The sequence below is a fragment of the Paroedura picta genome, chromosome 1 (genome assembly GCF_049243985.1).
Source record: "Paroedura picta isolate Pp20150507F chromosome 1, Ppicta_v3.0, whole genome shotgun sequence".
Lineage (NCBI taxonomy): Eukaryota > Metazoa > Chordata > Lepidosauria > Squamata > Gekkonidae > Paroedura > Paroedura picta.
The window spans coordinates 26,510,901-26,524,231 of NC_135369.1; the positions used below are offsets into that span (position 1 = coordinate 26,510,901).

At 49.2% G+C, this 13,331-nt stretch overlaps 1 protein-coding gene across 1 annotated transcript in view; it reads right to left on the reverse strand.

The window, feature by feature from the left end:
• The window catches only part of CAD (carbamoyl-phosphate synthetase 2, aspartate transcarbamylase, and dihydroorotase), a 47,861-nt gene that overhangs the window by 8,703 nt on the left and 25,827 nt on the right, over nt 1–13,331 (reverse strand). The window contains exons 15-29 of the mRNA XM_077330203.1: nt 12,840–12,973; nt 12,015–12,127; nt 11,661–11,914; nt 10,849–11,095; nt 10,365–10,463; nt 9,345–9,569; nt 7,367–7,549; nt 5,766–5,984; nt 4,637–4,804; nt 4,320–4,502; nt 3,737–3,841; nt 2,709–2,960; nt 2,313–2,394; nt 968–1,134; nt 100–264 (exon numbers count right to left, since the gene is read on the reverse strand). Of these exons, the coding sequence (XP_077186318.1) occupies nt 100–264; nt 968–1,134; nt 2,313–2,394; nt 2,709–2,960; nt 3,737–3,841; nt 4,320–4,502; nt 4,637–4,804; nt 5,766–5,984; nt 7,367–7,549; nt 9,345–9,569; nt 10,365–10,463; nt 10,849–11,095; nt 11,661–11,914; nt 12,015–12,127; nt 12,840–12,973 (2,596 nt within the window). The remainder of the gene's footprint in view (nt 1–99; nt 265–967; nt 1,135–2,312; nt 2,395–2,708; nt 2,961–3,736; nt 3,842–4,319; nt 4,503–4,636; nt 4,805–5,765; nt 5,985–7,366; nt 7,550–9,344; nt 9,570–10,364; nt 10,464–10,848; nt 11,096–11,660; nt 11,915–12,014; nt 12,128–12,839; nt 12,974–13,331) is intronic.

Here is a 13,331-nt window from a genome sequence, read left to right on the forward strand (position 1 = left end):
GTCTAGTTGGGCAGTGAAGGATTTGGGAACAAAGGAAAAGGGGGACAATATCCATACAAGTCCCCATTCCCCACCACCACCACATTGCCACAGACCCACCTCCATCCACAAAGAAACGTTATCCATCTTGAGGTCAGAGAAGGTGTCATTCAGGTACATCTTGAGGCCAGCAGCGAGCCCAGCAATAGGCCCTAGAGAGCTGGCATTGTCAGAAGACGCTCCCACGTACAGGGCGAAATCACAGCGGGCCCCTGTCTCTGCCAACTGGGGAGAGAAACAGTCAGTGAGATACTGAACTCAAAAGGCAAATCTGCTTCCTTTTTTGTCATGCTGCTTTTATCCCACTCAGACCTGATGAATCTTTGTTGGTCTTAAAGGTGCTACTGGAGAATTGATGAAGAGTCCCACAAAAGGGCTCTGATGCCCTGGACCTGGACCAGCTCCCTTGTAGGCAGCTCCCAGCACATCCCATTTTGTGGAAACCTAACTTAGGTTCACAAGGACACAAGAGGCACTTCTAAATAGTAAGCATAACTTCATCTGAGAGGCAGAAACCATTGCGTTTACCTAACAACACTCACGCCTTAAAACAAGGCCTCCAAACTGACAAAACGAAGGCCCAACCCCACCCCACCCAGACATGTCACTACCCCTGCTGTTCTCAGGATTGATCCCCTTCAGTAAAATAACCCTCTTTCAAATTATTTATTTATACTCTGCTTTCCTCCCATTAGGGACCCTGTAGGCAGAGTAGGAATTCAAACTTGGGTGTCCCAGGTCCTAATCTGACACTGTAACCACTACGCCGAGCATTTTAATGCAGCAGCTTTACAGCACCCTCACTACTCTAATGCAGACCAAGGGTCTTGCTCCACTGGCTACAATGCACATGCCCTCTGGAAAAGCCCCATCTGTTCTGCCATGACTCACTGCCCTGTCTCCCTCCATAAGCCTGGCCAGCGATTACCTTCTGCGCCAGGGCAAAGGATCCAGCATCGATGATTGCAGGGGTGGTATTGGGCATGGCACACACCATGGTGATGCCTCCCGCCAGGGCAGCAGCTGTGCCAGAACCAAAGTCCTCTTTGTGAGAAGCTCCTGGCTCACGCAGATGCACATGGACATCGATCAGTCCTGGAAGAGGAAAACAGTAAGGGCCCTGAAGTTTGGGGGAGGGAACATCCTTCCTGTTACTTCTGCGCTCCACTGCAGCCCATGGAGAACAACAGGGAGAAAAGGCACTTCAAGGCTTATATAGATTTTTCAAGGTAGACTCTTAAGGCATTTAAGGCATTTGAGAGCAAACTTCAGGCATTTGGGAGCAATTAATGGGACACAAGTTCATTTTATTTTACTTCATTTAAACCCCACGTGTTTCTTCCCCAGTGGGGAACCCTAACAGCCTGATTGCATTCTTCCTCTCCCCAATCTATCTTCACAACAACCCTCTGAGGCAAAAGCAGAGTAGGTTTTTTTGTCTACCCCAAGCTTTCTCAACCAGGGCTTTATGAAATCTAGGATTTCTTGATGGTGCTGGAAGGGTTTCCCAAATGGGTGGGAGTTAATTCATTTTAAATATATTTTTAAAAGTTGTTAAAACATTTATCAGGTGACATGACCATATGTGGGCCTGGAGGGGGTGGGGAAGGGAGGGACCCCAGGTGACGCACAGCTATGCTTCCCAAACATATTCTGCACCATCACACCACTTCTGGGGTTTCTTGAAGTCTGAAGACTATTTCAGGGGGTTCTAAACAATAAAAAAGTTGAGAAAGGCTGGTCTACCCTAAGCAGTTTCAAAGCGGCTTAGAATCACCTTCCTCCCCCTACAACAGGTAGGTGTGGTCGACATGACCATATACAATCATGTCACTCAACAAATGTTTTAAAATATATATAAAAGGAATTAACTCCCTCCCAATTGGCGAAATCCCAGGGCTTCACAAAACCCTGATTGAGAAAGCCTAGTTGAGGGTCTCTGTGGAGCTGGGGCAGGGTTGGCAGGAGCTCAAAGAGCCAGCTATTCAGAACAACAGGAGAAAGGTGCTGGGAGGGAACGTCCAGCTCAGATGGTAAGGAAAAGACCCATCCACATCTCCTGCAGTCCATTCTGGGCCCACAAATGGTTCTGAAGGCAGATCTCACTCTCTAGACTCTAAACTCAGTTTATCATGCCCAGTACCAAGACTAGGAAGATGCAAGACATGGATAAGGACATTGTCTTCCACTTAGATAAGGACATTGTCTTCCACTCTCCCCTGAGTAAACTCTCTTGCCATCAAAGCTCCAGACCACCTCAACTTTGGACCTACCTGGCAAGCGGATGAGCTTCTGCGAGGTCATGCAGTCCACATGCATCTTCAACGGAGGAGGGCCCCCAATCTGGCCCAATGCCTGTGCAGAAGAGAGAAAGGATTCAAATCTCACAGGCAGAGCCACATGTCCTGTGAAGGTGCCTTAGACCAACCTTTTGTCTAAAGTCAGCATTCTCTACTGCAACAGGCAGCAAATCCCCAGGGTCTCAGGCTCCTTCCTGTCACCTTGCCTGATCCTTTTAACTGGAGATGCCAGAGGATGATCCTGGGACCTTCTGCATGCTAAGTCGAAGCTCTGACACTGAGCTAAGGCCCATCTGCCTAAGCAGGCTAAGCAAAGGAGACCCTTCACAGTCCCTTTTCTCCCTCCCCTCCTTTGGTCGCCTCTCCTACCTCGACAAAGAGCTTGGTGCACTTGATGTCAATGATGAGGGGCACAGAGTAGTCGACAGCCAGGCGTCGGGTGCGGTACCCCTTGGTGACGAAGGAGGAGAGCCGGCGCCCGCCCGAGTTGCGCATGGATAGGTTGATCACCAAGTCAAAGTGATTCTCAGCCAAGTAGTCCAAAATGCTGCGCTGCTGCGTGTCCTTGCCTGGAATCTCGCTGCCGTCAGCCTCCTCAAAGTGCCAGTCCACAGCCTTCACCTACCTCAAGAAAAAAGGCCTTCAAGGAAAAGGTCACAACGAACACACCAGGTGCCGCTTTGGACATCCCAGGACCTGACTTTTGTGCTAAAACAGGGCTAGCTTGAGGGAGAGACTGTAGCTTCTTGAAGCCCCAGTACTGACCCATATGCCCAGTGTCAGCAGAAGAGGCACGGTGTCCTGAGAGTCTGGCAATCGGCAAGTGTAGGTATAAGAAGGAGAGCCATTTTTGTACGTGCGACTCATGTCACAAAGTTTTTTCTGCACTGCACACAAGGATTATATGAAGACGGATTATTGTGAGGGGAAGTGTAAGGGACTGAAGGCAGATAGCAGGAAACAATGCAAAAAAGCCAGGATAGCATACACAGAACAAAGAAAGCAATGCTGCGGGATTGCAAAACTGTAGAACAATGAAATTTAAAAAGTAGAATACCATCCTGGCTCACGGCCAACTGTCTTGAAGAACAATCCTAGTGGATTCTCAGCCTGCCTCTGGATATTTTTTGTTTATTTACATTTTATTGGCCCCAAATCCTTCATTTGTTTAAACTGTATTTTCTATGAGCTGCTTTGGGTCTTCCATATTGGGGAGAAAAATGTGATAAGGAATTCCTTAATAAATGAATTAACATTCTCACAGCTGTGCTGCCATTGTCTCTGCCTTTTCCAAAACCATGACGGGCTAAAAGCAGACACAATGTCAGGCATGAAACAAATAGCGGCAATCCCAAACCTTCCCTAGTGCAGGATCTCACCTGCCCATCTATACCCACCTTGATGCCATGCTCTGTATAGAAGTCAGCAGTGCCCAGGCTGGCATAGAGGTTATAGCCCAGACTCTCCAAGGTGCGCACGGTGGGAAGGAGCTCGCTCTTGTTCTGAAAGAGATGCCAAGGGAGAAGATATGGGACACACCTTCCATTTCTGAGGGGCACTTGCTTTCACTGCAGGGCACTCCTGACTCTAAATTAGCGATCCCCAACCTGTGGGCCGCTAACCACATGTGGTCCGTCGACTAATTGGAGGTGGACCGCGAAGGACGCCTTCCCCTTCAGGTGTCATTGTCTCCCATCACTCCCAGATGGGACTACTTCGTTGCAGAGAAACAAGCTCAGGGCTCCCATAGATTTGTCATTGTCATGAGTTAAAATTTCCATGAAAATTTGGAAATTTTTTAGTTACAATCCTCTCTTATAAATAATAAATGTACTTCTGGAGGAAAGAAAAAGTGGTCAATTTTCCTGGGGGTCTATTTAAACATTCAACAACAGGGGCTCTGGCAGAAGCACCTTAAGACACCAGTGCTGGCGGGTTCTGCACAGAGCCAAAATGGCTCTCCCTTCTTTTTCCGCTCACCTTGTAGCTACCGATAGTCAGCAGGATGTTCTTCTTGGGGATCTTGAAGCCGGTGCTCAACATGGCTTTGAGGTAGGCCTCACAACGGTTCTCGCCGAAGCAAGCCACCTCCCCTGTGCTGGTCATCTCCACACCCAGGACAACATCGGCACCCGCCAGGCGCGAGAACGAGAACTGGGGGACCTGAGCGGGAAGGCAGAGATGCAGGGATAAGAGTCTTCTCAGCGAGAGAGAAAAGCAGCCGAAGTTCCAAGGAAGTGGAAATGCTAGATTCTGCTGCCTCCTGGCAGATGACCGCCTGCACCTTGGCCACTCACCTTGACCCCAACAATGCCGGTGCCTGCCATGAGTCCAACGGGCTCCACCTCCTCTCCTACAATCACTTGGGTGGCAAGAGCCACAAGATCCACACCCAGAGTCTTGGAGACAAAGGGGAAGGATCGGGAAACCCGTACGTTGCACTCTATCACCTTCAGCTGGTCATGCTGGAAAGAAGAGAAAGAGTTGGTGTTTAGACCCGGCTTTTCTGTACCATATGGAATCTCGGAGTGGCCTTCCCTTTCCTCTCCCCACAACAGGCGCCCTCTGAGGTAGTTGAGGTTGAGAACAGCTCTGGGAGAACAGCACTATCAGGGTTGTGACTAGAAGAAGTTGGTTCTTATAGCCGCTTTTCTCTACCCGAAGGAGTCTCAAAGTGGCTTACAATTGCCTTCCCTTTCCTCTCCCCTCAACAGAAACCCTGTGAGGTAGAAGAATTGTTTTTTATATGCCACTTTTCTCTACTCAAAGGAGTCTCAAAGAGCGTTCCCTTTCCTCTCCCCTCAACAGAAACCCTGTGAGGTAGAAGAAGAAGAGTTGTTTTTTTATATGCCACTTTTCTCTACCCAAAGGAGTCTCAAAGTGGCTTACAATTGCCTTCCCTTTCCTCTCCCCTCAACAGAGACCCTGTGAGGTGGGTGAGGCTGAGAGAGCCCTGATCTTATTGCTCGGTCAGCTTTATCAGTGTCATGGCAAGCCCAAGGTCACCCAGCTGCCTGCAGGTGGGGGAAGAGCAGGGAATCAAGCCAGGCTCTCCAGATTAGAAGTCAGCACTCCTAACCACTCCACCAAGCTAGCTCTCAGAGCAGAGAAGAACAGTTTGATCACCTCCAGAACTGGCCAGTGCCCTCCTTGCTGATACTGACCAGGAAAACACAGGAGATCCCTCATCATTGTCAGAAGCCAACTACCAACATGGAAAATGTAGCACTTTTATGATCCTTTATTCAAAGCAACAAGATGAGGTGGTTCACTATTCCTGCTGTCTGAGCCGCTGGCTACTGGGGCAGCCACACAGATGGCACCCAAGGCCAACCAGGAAGCCTGTGACTGAGCAGGGATTTGACCCAGGCCCACGTCGTCCGCCTCAACAGCTGCTCTCTCACTTTCTTGCTGCATTCCAGTTACCTTGGCAATGAGTTGCAGATTGAACGGCCCCGTAACTTGCAGCTCCTGCCCGATGGCATGCACAATGGCCTTGATCCGCTCCAGAGTCTTGGGAGTGATGTCCTGTGGCGGGGTCACCAGCGTGGCGTCCCCCGAGTGCACGCCCGCATTTTCCACATGCTCAGAAATGGCAATGGCCACCACCACCCCGTCACAGGCGATGGCATCGACATCAATCTCCTGTTCAGAAAAAGGGCCAAAAGCGTCAGCACACGGCAGCACTCACAGAGCTCTTTGACTCCAGCATCCATGTTGAACAGGGGCAGGGGACAGTGGTGCAGACTGAGCCAAGCGCCATCCAAGCACCCAGCTTAGAAACCATGAGCCGTATGCCCTGCAAAGCAGCAGCCATTTCTGAGACAGTGAAGGCTGAAACAGAAGGCGCACCTGCCCCTGGAAGCACTTGCTTTCCTGCAACATTTGAACATGACCAATTTGCTCCTCCAGGTAATAACCAGACTCCATTCTGATCTGCCACCTGTCCGCTGGACAGCAGGTTTTAAATGAAAGGCTTTCTAAGGTCTCATTCCCTGCAAGATGCCAGGCCTGCAGTCAAATACTGAGAGAGGGCATGTGTTGGTAAGCCCCAAATGCTCCTGGTAAGGCTGCATTAGGAGCTCCTCCAGTACTTCAGGAGTGTCAGAAGCCCCAAGTATTTCTGCCATGATCTTATTTTGTTGTCTGTTATGGTGGTTATCTAGCCTGGCCTTTTGCTCTGATGTAACACAGATGCTCTTGCTTGACACCCCAAGGTCAATTTCCTGCCACTATGCTTTATGTCTCCTTACCCTCCTTCCACATTCCTTTCTCCCCCTTTCCTTAGTATCCTGTAGTTCTCAGACCTTCCTGTTCCTTGATGGCCAAATGCTTATCTCTATGTTTTGACTCCTTTGAACTGTGCCTGGTTCAAGTTCCCAAGGGAGGGGGAAGAGCCCCTATATTGTTCACCCTATGCTTTGTGAATCAGTCCTATGCCTTCAAAGTAGATGCTTGCATATTCTTAAATAAATAAACTTTAATTCCATGAGTTTACTTATTTAGAAATCGAAGTCTTTCACAAGAAGGCACGTGACTTATCAACCCCTCTCCCCACTTTCCATGTCACTGAACTCTGAGGTCTCTCCAGGTGCCACTTATTGATGGAAGCATCTGCCAGATTCTAAGTGGCAGACCCTCAAGAAGGACAGTTAGTCACTTACTTGACTTTAGAACAAAGGAAAATATTGCTGTTAGCTTCTGAAATCTGAATCTGACATTCTCAGCACTAGGAGAAGCCAGCCTCAAAAGGGGAACATGAAAGCAAGGCCAAGTTTGCTTCCATGTTTGCAAGAGAAACAGCAGTATCCATTTATTCTTACTCCTTTGCCTCCTAAATAAACCTGCTTGCTTAACTGGGGTTTCCTGGTGCCACTTCCTTGGAGGAGGAGAGCTCCTTGCAGGCCAAGCAAATCAACTGCTTCTCTGGTGGTCTTGATTCAAGCCCGCAACTGAGCAATGCAACAAAAGCATCCCTGCAACGGGCTGATGGCAAAATCACACCAGCCTCCGACAACCCCGCTCACCTTGGCTTCCTGGATGAACTTGGAGATGACAACCGGCTGCTCCTTGGAGACGGCCACGGCGTTGCTGAGGAACCTCTCCAGATCGCTGTCTGAGTAGGCCACATTCATGGCGGCACCACTGAGTACATAGGAGGGGCGCACCACGCAGGGATATCCCACCTTGCAGCAGAACTGTTTGGCAGACTGCAGGATAGACATGCACAGATGTCACTAGATGGCGATGAGGGTACTTGAAAAGAGACACACACAAACACATATGCCCCTGCCAACTTTAGCACATCCTCTGTCATGTTTTCCATTTCCATTTCTTTTTACTATAAGGAAGCTTCTGCTCCATCTTGGCTTCCTTATGTTTTCAGGAGCATTCAAGTGACCTCGTCCTCTATCCACTTTTGTCACACTGCACTGTGCTCCTTCCCAAATTTGGTTTGGTACAATACTTTCAGGAACATCACAGTTAAAGTCCCTCTGGTCATCATATGGATGGGAAAGTGCACATTTTTCAGTGCACTGTTTTCCTCACTTCAGTTCTACAGCTAGTTATTTCCCCACAAGCACACACTGGAGTATTTTCCCCAAGCCTTTTCCTTTTTAAAATTGGTATTAGCTATATGATCTAGTTCCAAAGTTTAAGAAACAGCAAGCCTCTAGACCTTCTGGTTGCAGAGTTATAAGGGGCAATATTAAGACTGCACATTTCTCCTTATAATTTTGCAACCGAAAGGGACAGAGATGCCTTTGGCATTTTCAGCAGCAATGAGAGCTACACTGAGACTCATCTCCATGTGGAAGCAGCCCAGGTACCTCCCCTAAATTCATGCACAGCTCAGAATCATATGCAGCTAGCCATCCAGCCCAGCTCCCCACCTTCATGGGGACTTAAATATCACATAAGGGTAAAGGTAAAGGTATCCCCTGTGCAAGCACTGGGTCATGTTTGACCCTTGGGGGTGACGCCCTCTAGTGTTTTCTTGGCAGACTCAATACAGGGTGGTTTGCCATTCCCTTCCCCAGTCATTACCATTTTACCCCCCAGCAAGCTGGGTACTCATTTTACCAACCTCGGAAGGATGGAAGGCTGAGTCAACCTTAAGCCGGCTGCTGAAATCGAACTCCCAGCCTCATGGTCAGAGCTTCAGACAGCATATCGGCTGCCTTATACCCTGCGATACAAGAGGCCTTAAACATCACATACTCCTGACAAATTCAGGTGTGTAGCCATGTTGGCCCAAAGGAACAGAACAAAATTTGAGTCCAAAGGCACCTTTAGGACCAACAAAGTTTTATTCGAGGTGTGAGCTTTCGTGTGCAGGCACACTTCCTCAGAAAATGAAATAGGAATCATCACCGTGCAGGTATAAGGACAGAGTAATTTATCAGGAAATTAGTAAACAGCATCATGTAGATATCCCGCAAATACGCAGCATAATATCTTGCTAGAACAGGGGCTCATCCAATCTCCTCTTAAAAACTTTGAACAAAGGAGGCTCCACCACCCTCTGAGACAGCATATTCCATCTACGAACAACCCACACCATTCGAAAATGCTTTCTAATATTCTTGAACCCACTGCTCCTAGTTGTTTCTAAACCTGCAGTCAACAAGCTGGCCCCCTCTTCCACAGGTCTACCTTTTTCTCAACAATGTCCATAAAAGCAAGCATTCTACAACTTCATATGATCTGTGCTGCTTTTAATTATTCCTAAGAAAGTGGCAGGGAGTGTATCTTGCTTGGGTCCTAGTTCTCTCCCATTCACCCCAGGCCCCCCAGGAGGAAAGATGACAGCTTACCATCTGCGTTGAGCAGGGGGTTGGACTAGATGGCCTGTATGGCCTCTTCCAACTCTATGATTCTATGATCTGCCTGCCAATGTAACAGGTCAATGCCAATTTGTGGGAGTCATGAAAGGGGACCCACTGCCTATTCTGCCCGGCAGGCCTGCTGAAAGTTCCAAGGCACCAGCTGTGGCCTTTTTACCTCCATGTCTGACAGCTCCTTCCAGAGGGGCTGACTGATGTTGATGGTGTCCAGAAGGCGGGAGAACTTGAACCGGTTTTCAGCAGAGTCAATGGCCTCCGGGGAGGTGCCCAGGATTCTGCACTGCTGCCGGTGCAGCGCCATGGCAATGTTATTGGGGAGCTGCCCTCCCATGGACAGGATCACTCCCTCGGGGTTCTCTAGCTCATAGATATCCATCACCACCTGTCACAAGAGGGGGAAGAAAAACAGAATAAGGCGAAGCCAGCCTTGCAGTAGTGAAAACATAGATCTCTATTCCAGCATCTGCTGCAAATGAAAGTTCCTTTATGAGCACTAACCACTCCAGTTTGTTTACACTGATTTAGTCCAATGTCATCAGCAGGGCTACAGGACAGTCCAAGGCAGGACACACACCCCTATTTCTCACTGCACAGAAGACTACTTGGAGTTTGTAATTTTTATCTATTTTACTTCATTTATGCCCCCTCCTTTCTCTCCAATGGATACACAAAGCGGATTACAATATTCTCCCCTACTCCATTATTATCTTTACAACAACCTTGTGAGGCAAGGTTGAGAGGAAGACAGACTTGGCTCAAAGCCACTCAGAAAGCATCCATGGCAGAGTCTCAAAGTAGCTTACGATCACATTAATTTCCTCTTCTCATGAGGCACCTTGTGAAGTAGGTGGGGCTGAGAGAGTTCCGAGAGAACTGTGACTGACACAAGGTCATCCAGCAAGCTTCGTGAGATGGAGTGAGGAATTCAACCCATTCTCCAGATTAGAGTTTACCCCTCTTAACTGCTAGCTCACACTGGCTCTCTCTCACTACACTGGTTCACTGCTTCTCCTTGAATTCTACACGAGGAGGGGAGCTTCTGCAATTCCTGGAAAAAACAGAACAGCCCATTCCCCAGCCCCACCCCACTCTGCCCGGGACTACAACATATGTTGTTACACCAAACTTCTGAGAGCCTCCCCACCAGGCCCCCAGAACACAAATGTGCAGGACCCACCTCGAAGGACATCTCGTCAAAGTAGAGACGGTCACACATGTCGTAGTCGGTGCTCACTGTCTCAGGGTTGTAGTTCACCATGATGGTTTTGTAGCCCATCTGTGGTGGGGAGGAGGGAAGAGAGAAGGGAAAATATCCACACCTGGAACTTATTTTGCAATCATATTCCCCACCTACTATTCTGTAAGCAGGCTTTCAAATCAGCATTCATGTATTTAGTTGGGGTTCCTTTGTTGAACCTCTAGCAAGGCTATGCCTCCCTGTTTGCTTTCTCTCTTAATCTGGCCTGTACCATGTGTCAGGTACCAGTTAACTCACCCATGTGCAGTAGCACCATATCCATGTCTAGCTGGGACACGGAGACGAGCAGACAATGTTGTGAGACCCAGAAAACAATGAATTGGGAAAGTTTGGCTTCCAGACACTTAACTGTCTCAATGTGGACCTCAGGAGGCCCCTCGGGGACAGGAATGCGAATTCTCACCTTGCGCAGCTCTTGGATGCACCCAACAGCACACCAGTCAAACTCTACGCTACTGCCGATGCGGTAGACGCCGGAGCCGATGACCATGACGTGCGGCTCACGGAAGGCCAGGTCATGCTCAGTTCCATTGTAGCTGAGGTAGAGGTAATTGGTCTGGGCCGGCCACTCGGCTGCTACCGTGTCAATCTGCTTCACCACCGGCAGGATCTTCAGGTCGTGCCGCATCTTCCTCACAGCTAATTCTGTACTGCAAGGGAGGGACGGAGATAGATGAGAGCAGGGTGGGTGGACAGGTCCTTTGCTGAACCAGAATGCACTGCATCAGTACAGCCAGATTGGCATGGTGGTTGGAGTGCTGAGTTAACATCTGGGAGAGGCAGGTTAATTAAAAAATACATGGGAAAAGAAGGGGGAGAGAAAATAAAACACTGTGGAGGCATTTGCTACTGAAACAGTGCTATTTTAAACTGCATACCCAACCAGAAACCCAGATGGGCAGGAGCCCCACCCCCTTTCTAAAAACACTTAGTGGGCACCAAGAAAGGTACTACAGTGCAGTATGCCCAGGAACCATGTGGGGGGCATCTACTGTGTTACACCACAGTAGCCCATCAGCACAATCTAGCCTGCAGCTTTTTTGCACCCCACCTCTTTTTCTACAGACTTTCTTTCCTCCTTCCCAATCCTTCCCCCAGCAGGCAATGTCCTTTCTGTCTGGGAGGGAGGGAGCTGGTCCTATGTCTCTGCTTTGGGTCAGGATTCTGAATTACAGATTATTGGGGTTGCTTTCAGCTCCACAATCTTGCAAGTACCTGAGGACAGCCTGAGCCACCTGCTTGTCCGAGAAGCCCAGCTGCTTGGCCAGCTTAAGTACCGGAGCCGGCATGGCGCCCGGCTCAGCCTGGCGATAGGACTCCAGGCACAGGGCATGGTCCGTGATGTTCTTCATCTTGTGCAGGAACCAGCGGTCGATCTTGGTGAGCTCGTAGAGGCGCTCGATGGAGTAGCCGGCCCACAGGGCAGCTGCCAGCACAAAAATCCGCTTGTCAGTAGGAGTCTCCAGTTCCTGTGGTGGTGGTGGGAGAAGGTGACAGTATACAGCCCTGAGTGCTTGTGCCCACGTTCACAGATGCCCACCCCACCTTTGCTCCCAATGGAAAGCCTACCATGTCAGAGACGGGTTTCACGGTGTGGTCAAACCCTACGCAGTTCTCGTCAACCATGCGCAGAGCCTTCTGGAAGGCCTCCTCAAAGCTCCTCCCAATGGCCATAACCTCACCTGTTAGGGGAGAACAGTGGGTGGAAGTGAAACTTTTCTGGATACACTGTGGCTGAAACCAAACTGAGGGTGCTTTTTGTTATAACCAATGCAACTCTGATTTGCGGGGAAATTATTTCAACTACATGTCAGTCATGTCATACATACCCGAAGCAGTCGTGCACCGAGTCAGAGGTCAGTTCTGTCTACTCAGACTGGCAGCGTCTCTCCAGGGTCTCAGGTAAGATCGTTCACATTCCCTCCCACCTGGTCTTTTCACCTGGAGATGCCTGGGACTGAACCTGGGACCTTCTATATGTCCAATGGATGCTCTACCCCTGAGCCACAGCCCCTCCTTTTAGGAGGACCAAATTATTACAACACAATGAGTGTAGGCTTTCAATTTCTCTAGTATCAGACTAAATATTCAGTACAAAACCAGAGGGAAAGGGACCTGGGGGAAAATATTTCAAAGCATGATTCAGAAGCCTCTTTGGCCTCAGGTTCTGACGTCAGAACTACATTCACAGACCTGCCCTGATTCCATGAACACAGATGCAAAACAGATTAATTGGTGAAGTCCACCAGGAGGAAGCCGAAGCAAGTGACACAGGCAACTACGAGCAGCACCAATGGAATACCCAAGAGCATTCTGGGAAGAGGCCTGCTCCTTTCCGCTTCTGGACTCACAACACACAGAGTCTCCACACACACACCCCCCCCACTCACTCACCCACACTCTTCATGGAACTGCCAATCTTGGTGCTGACTCGCAGAAACTTGCTGAGGTCCCAGCGTGGGATCTTGACGACGCAGTAATCCAGGCTGGGCTCAAAACAGGCTGTGGTGGAATTGGTGACAGAATTCCTAGAGCAGGGAAGTGACAAAGAAGGGTCAGCCCAGGGCAGGTGGAAATGAGGCACCAAGGTCAGAACACGCTCCATTCTGTGAACCAACAAGGGGGTCACTACAGCCCAAAAGGAATAACAGCACCACTCGTCTACAACTTCACCCCTTCCCAATGCTGGAGTATTCACACACTGGGAAAACCTGGCTGGGAAAGTTGTTCTGCCAAGTTCAGTTTGCTTTCTCTTTTCACAGAATTCCTTTAAAAATAGTGCTTTGATATACATTTTTGCATGGTGTGTGTGTGTGTGTGTGTGTGTGTGTGTGTGTGTGGTGATTCCCCAGTGAGATCTCAAAGCTCACTCTTGCTGCTGACTGG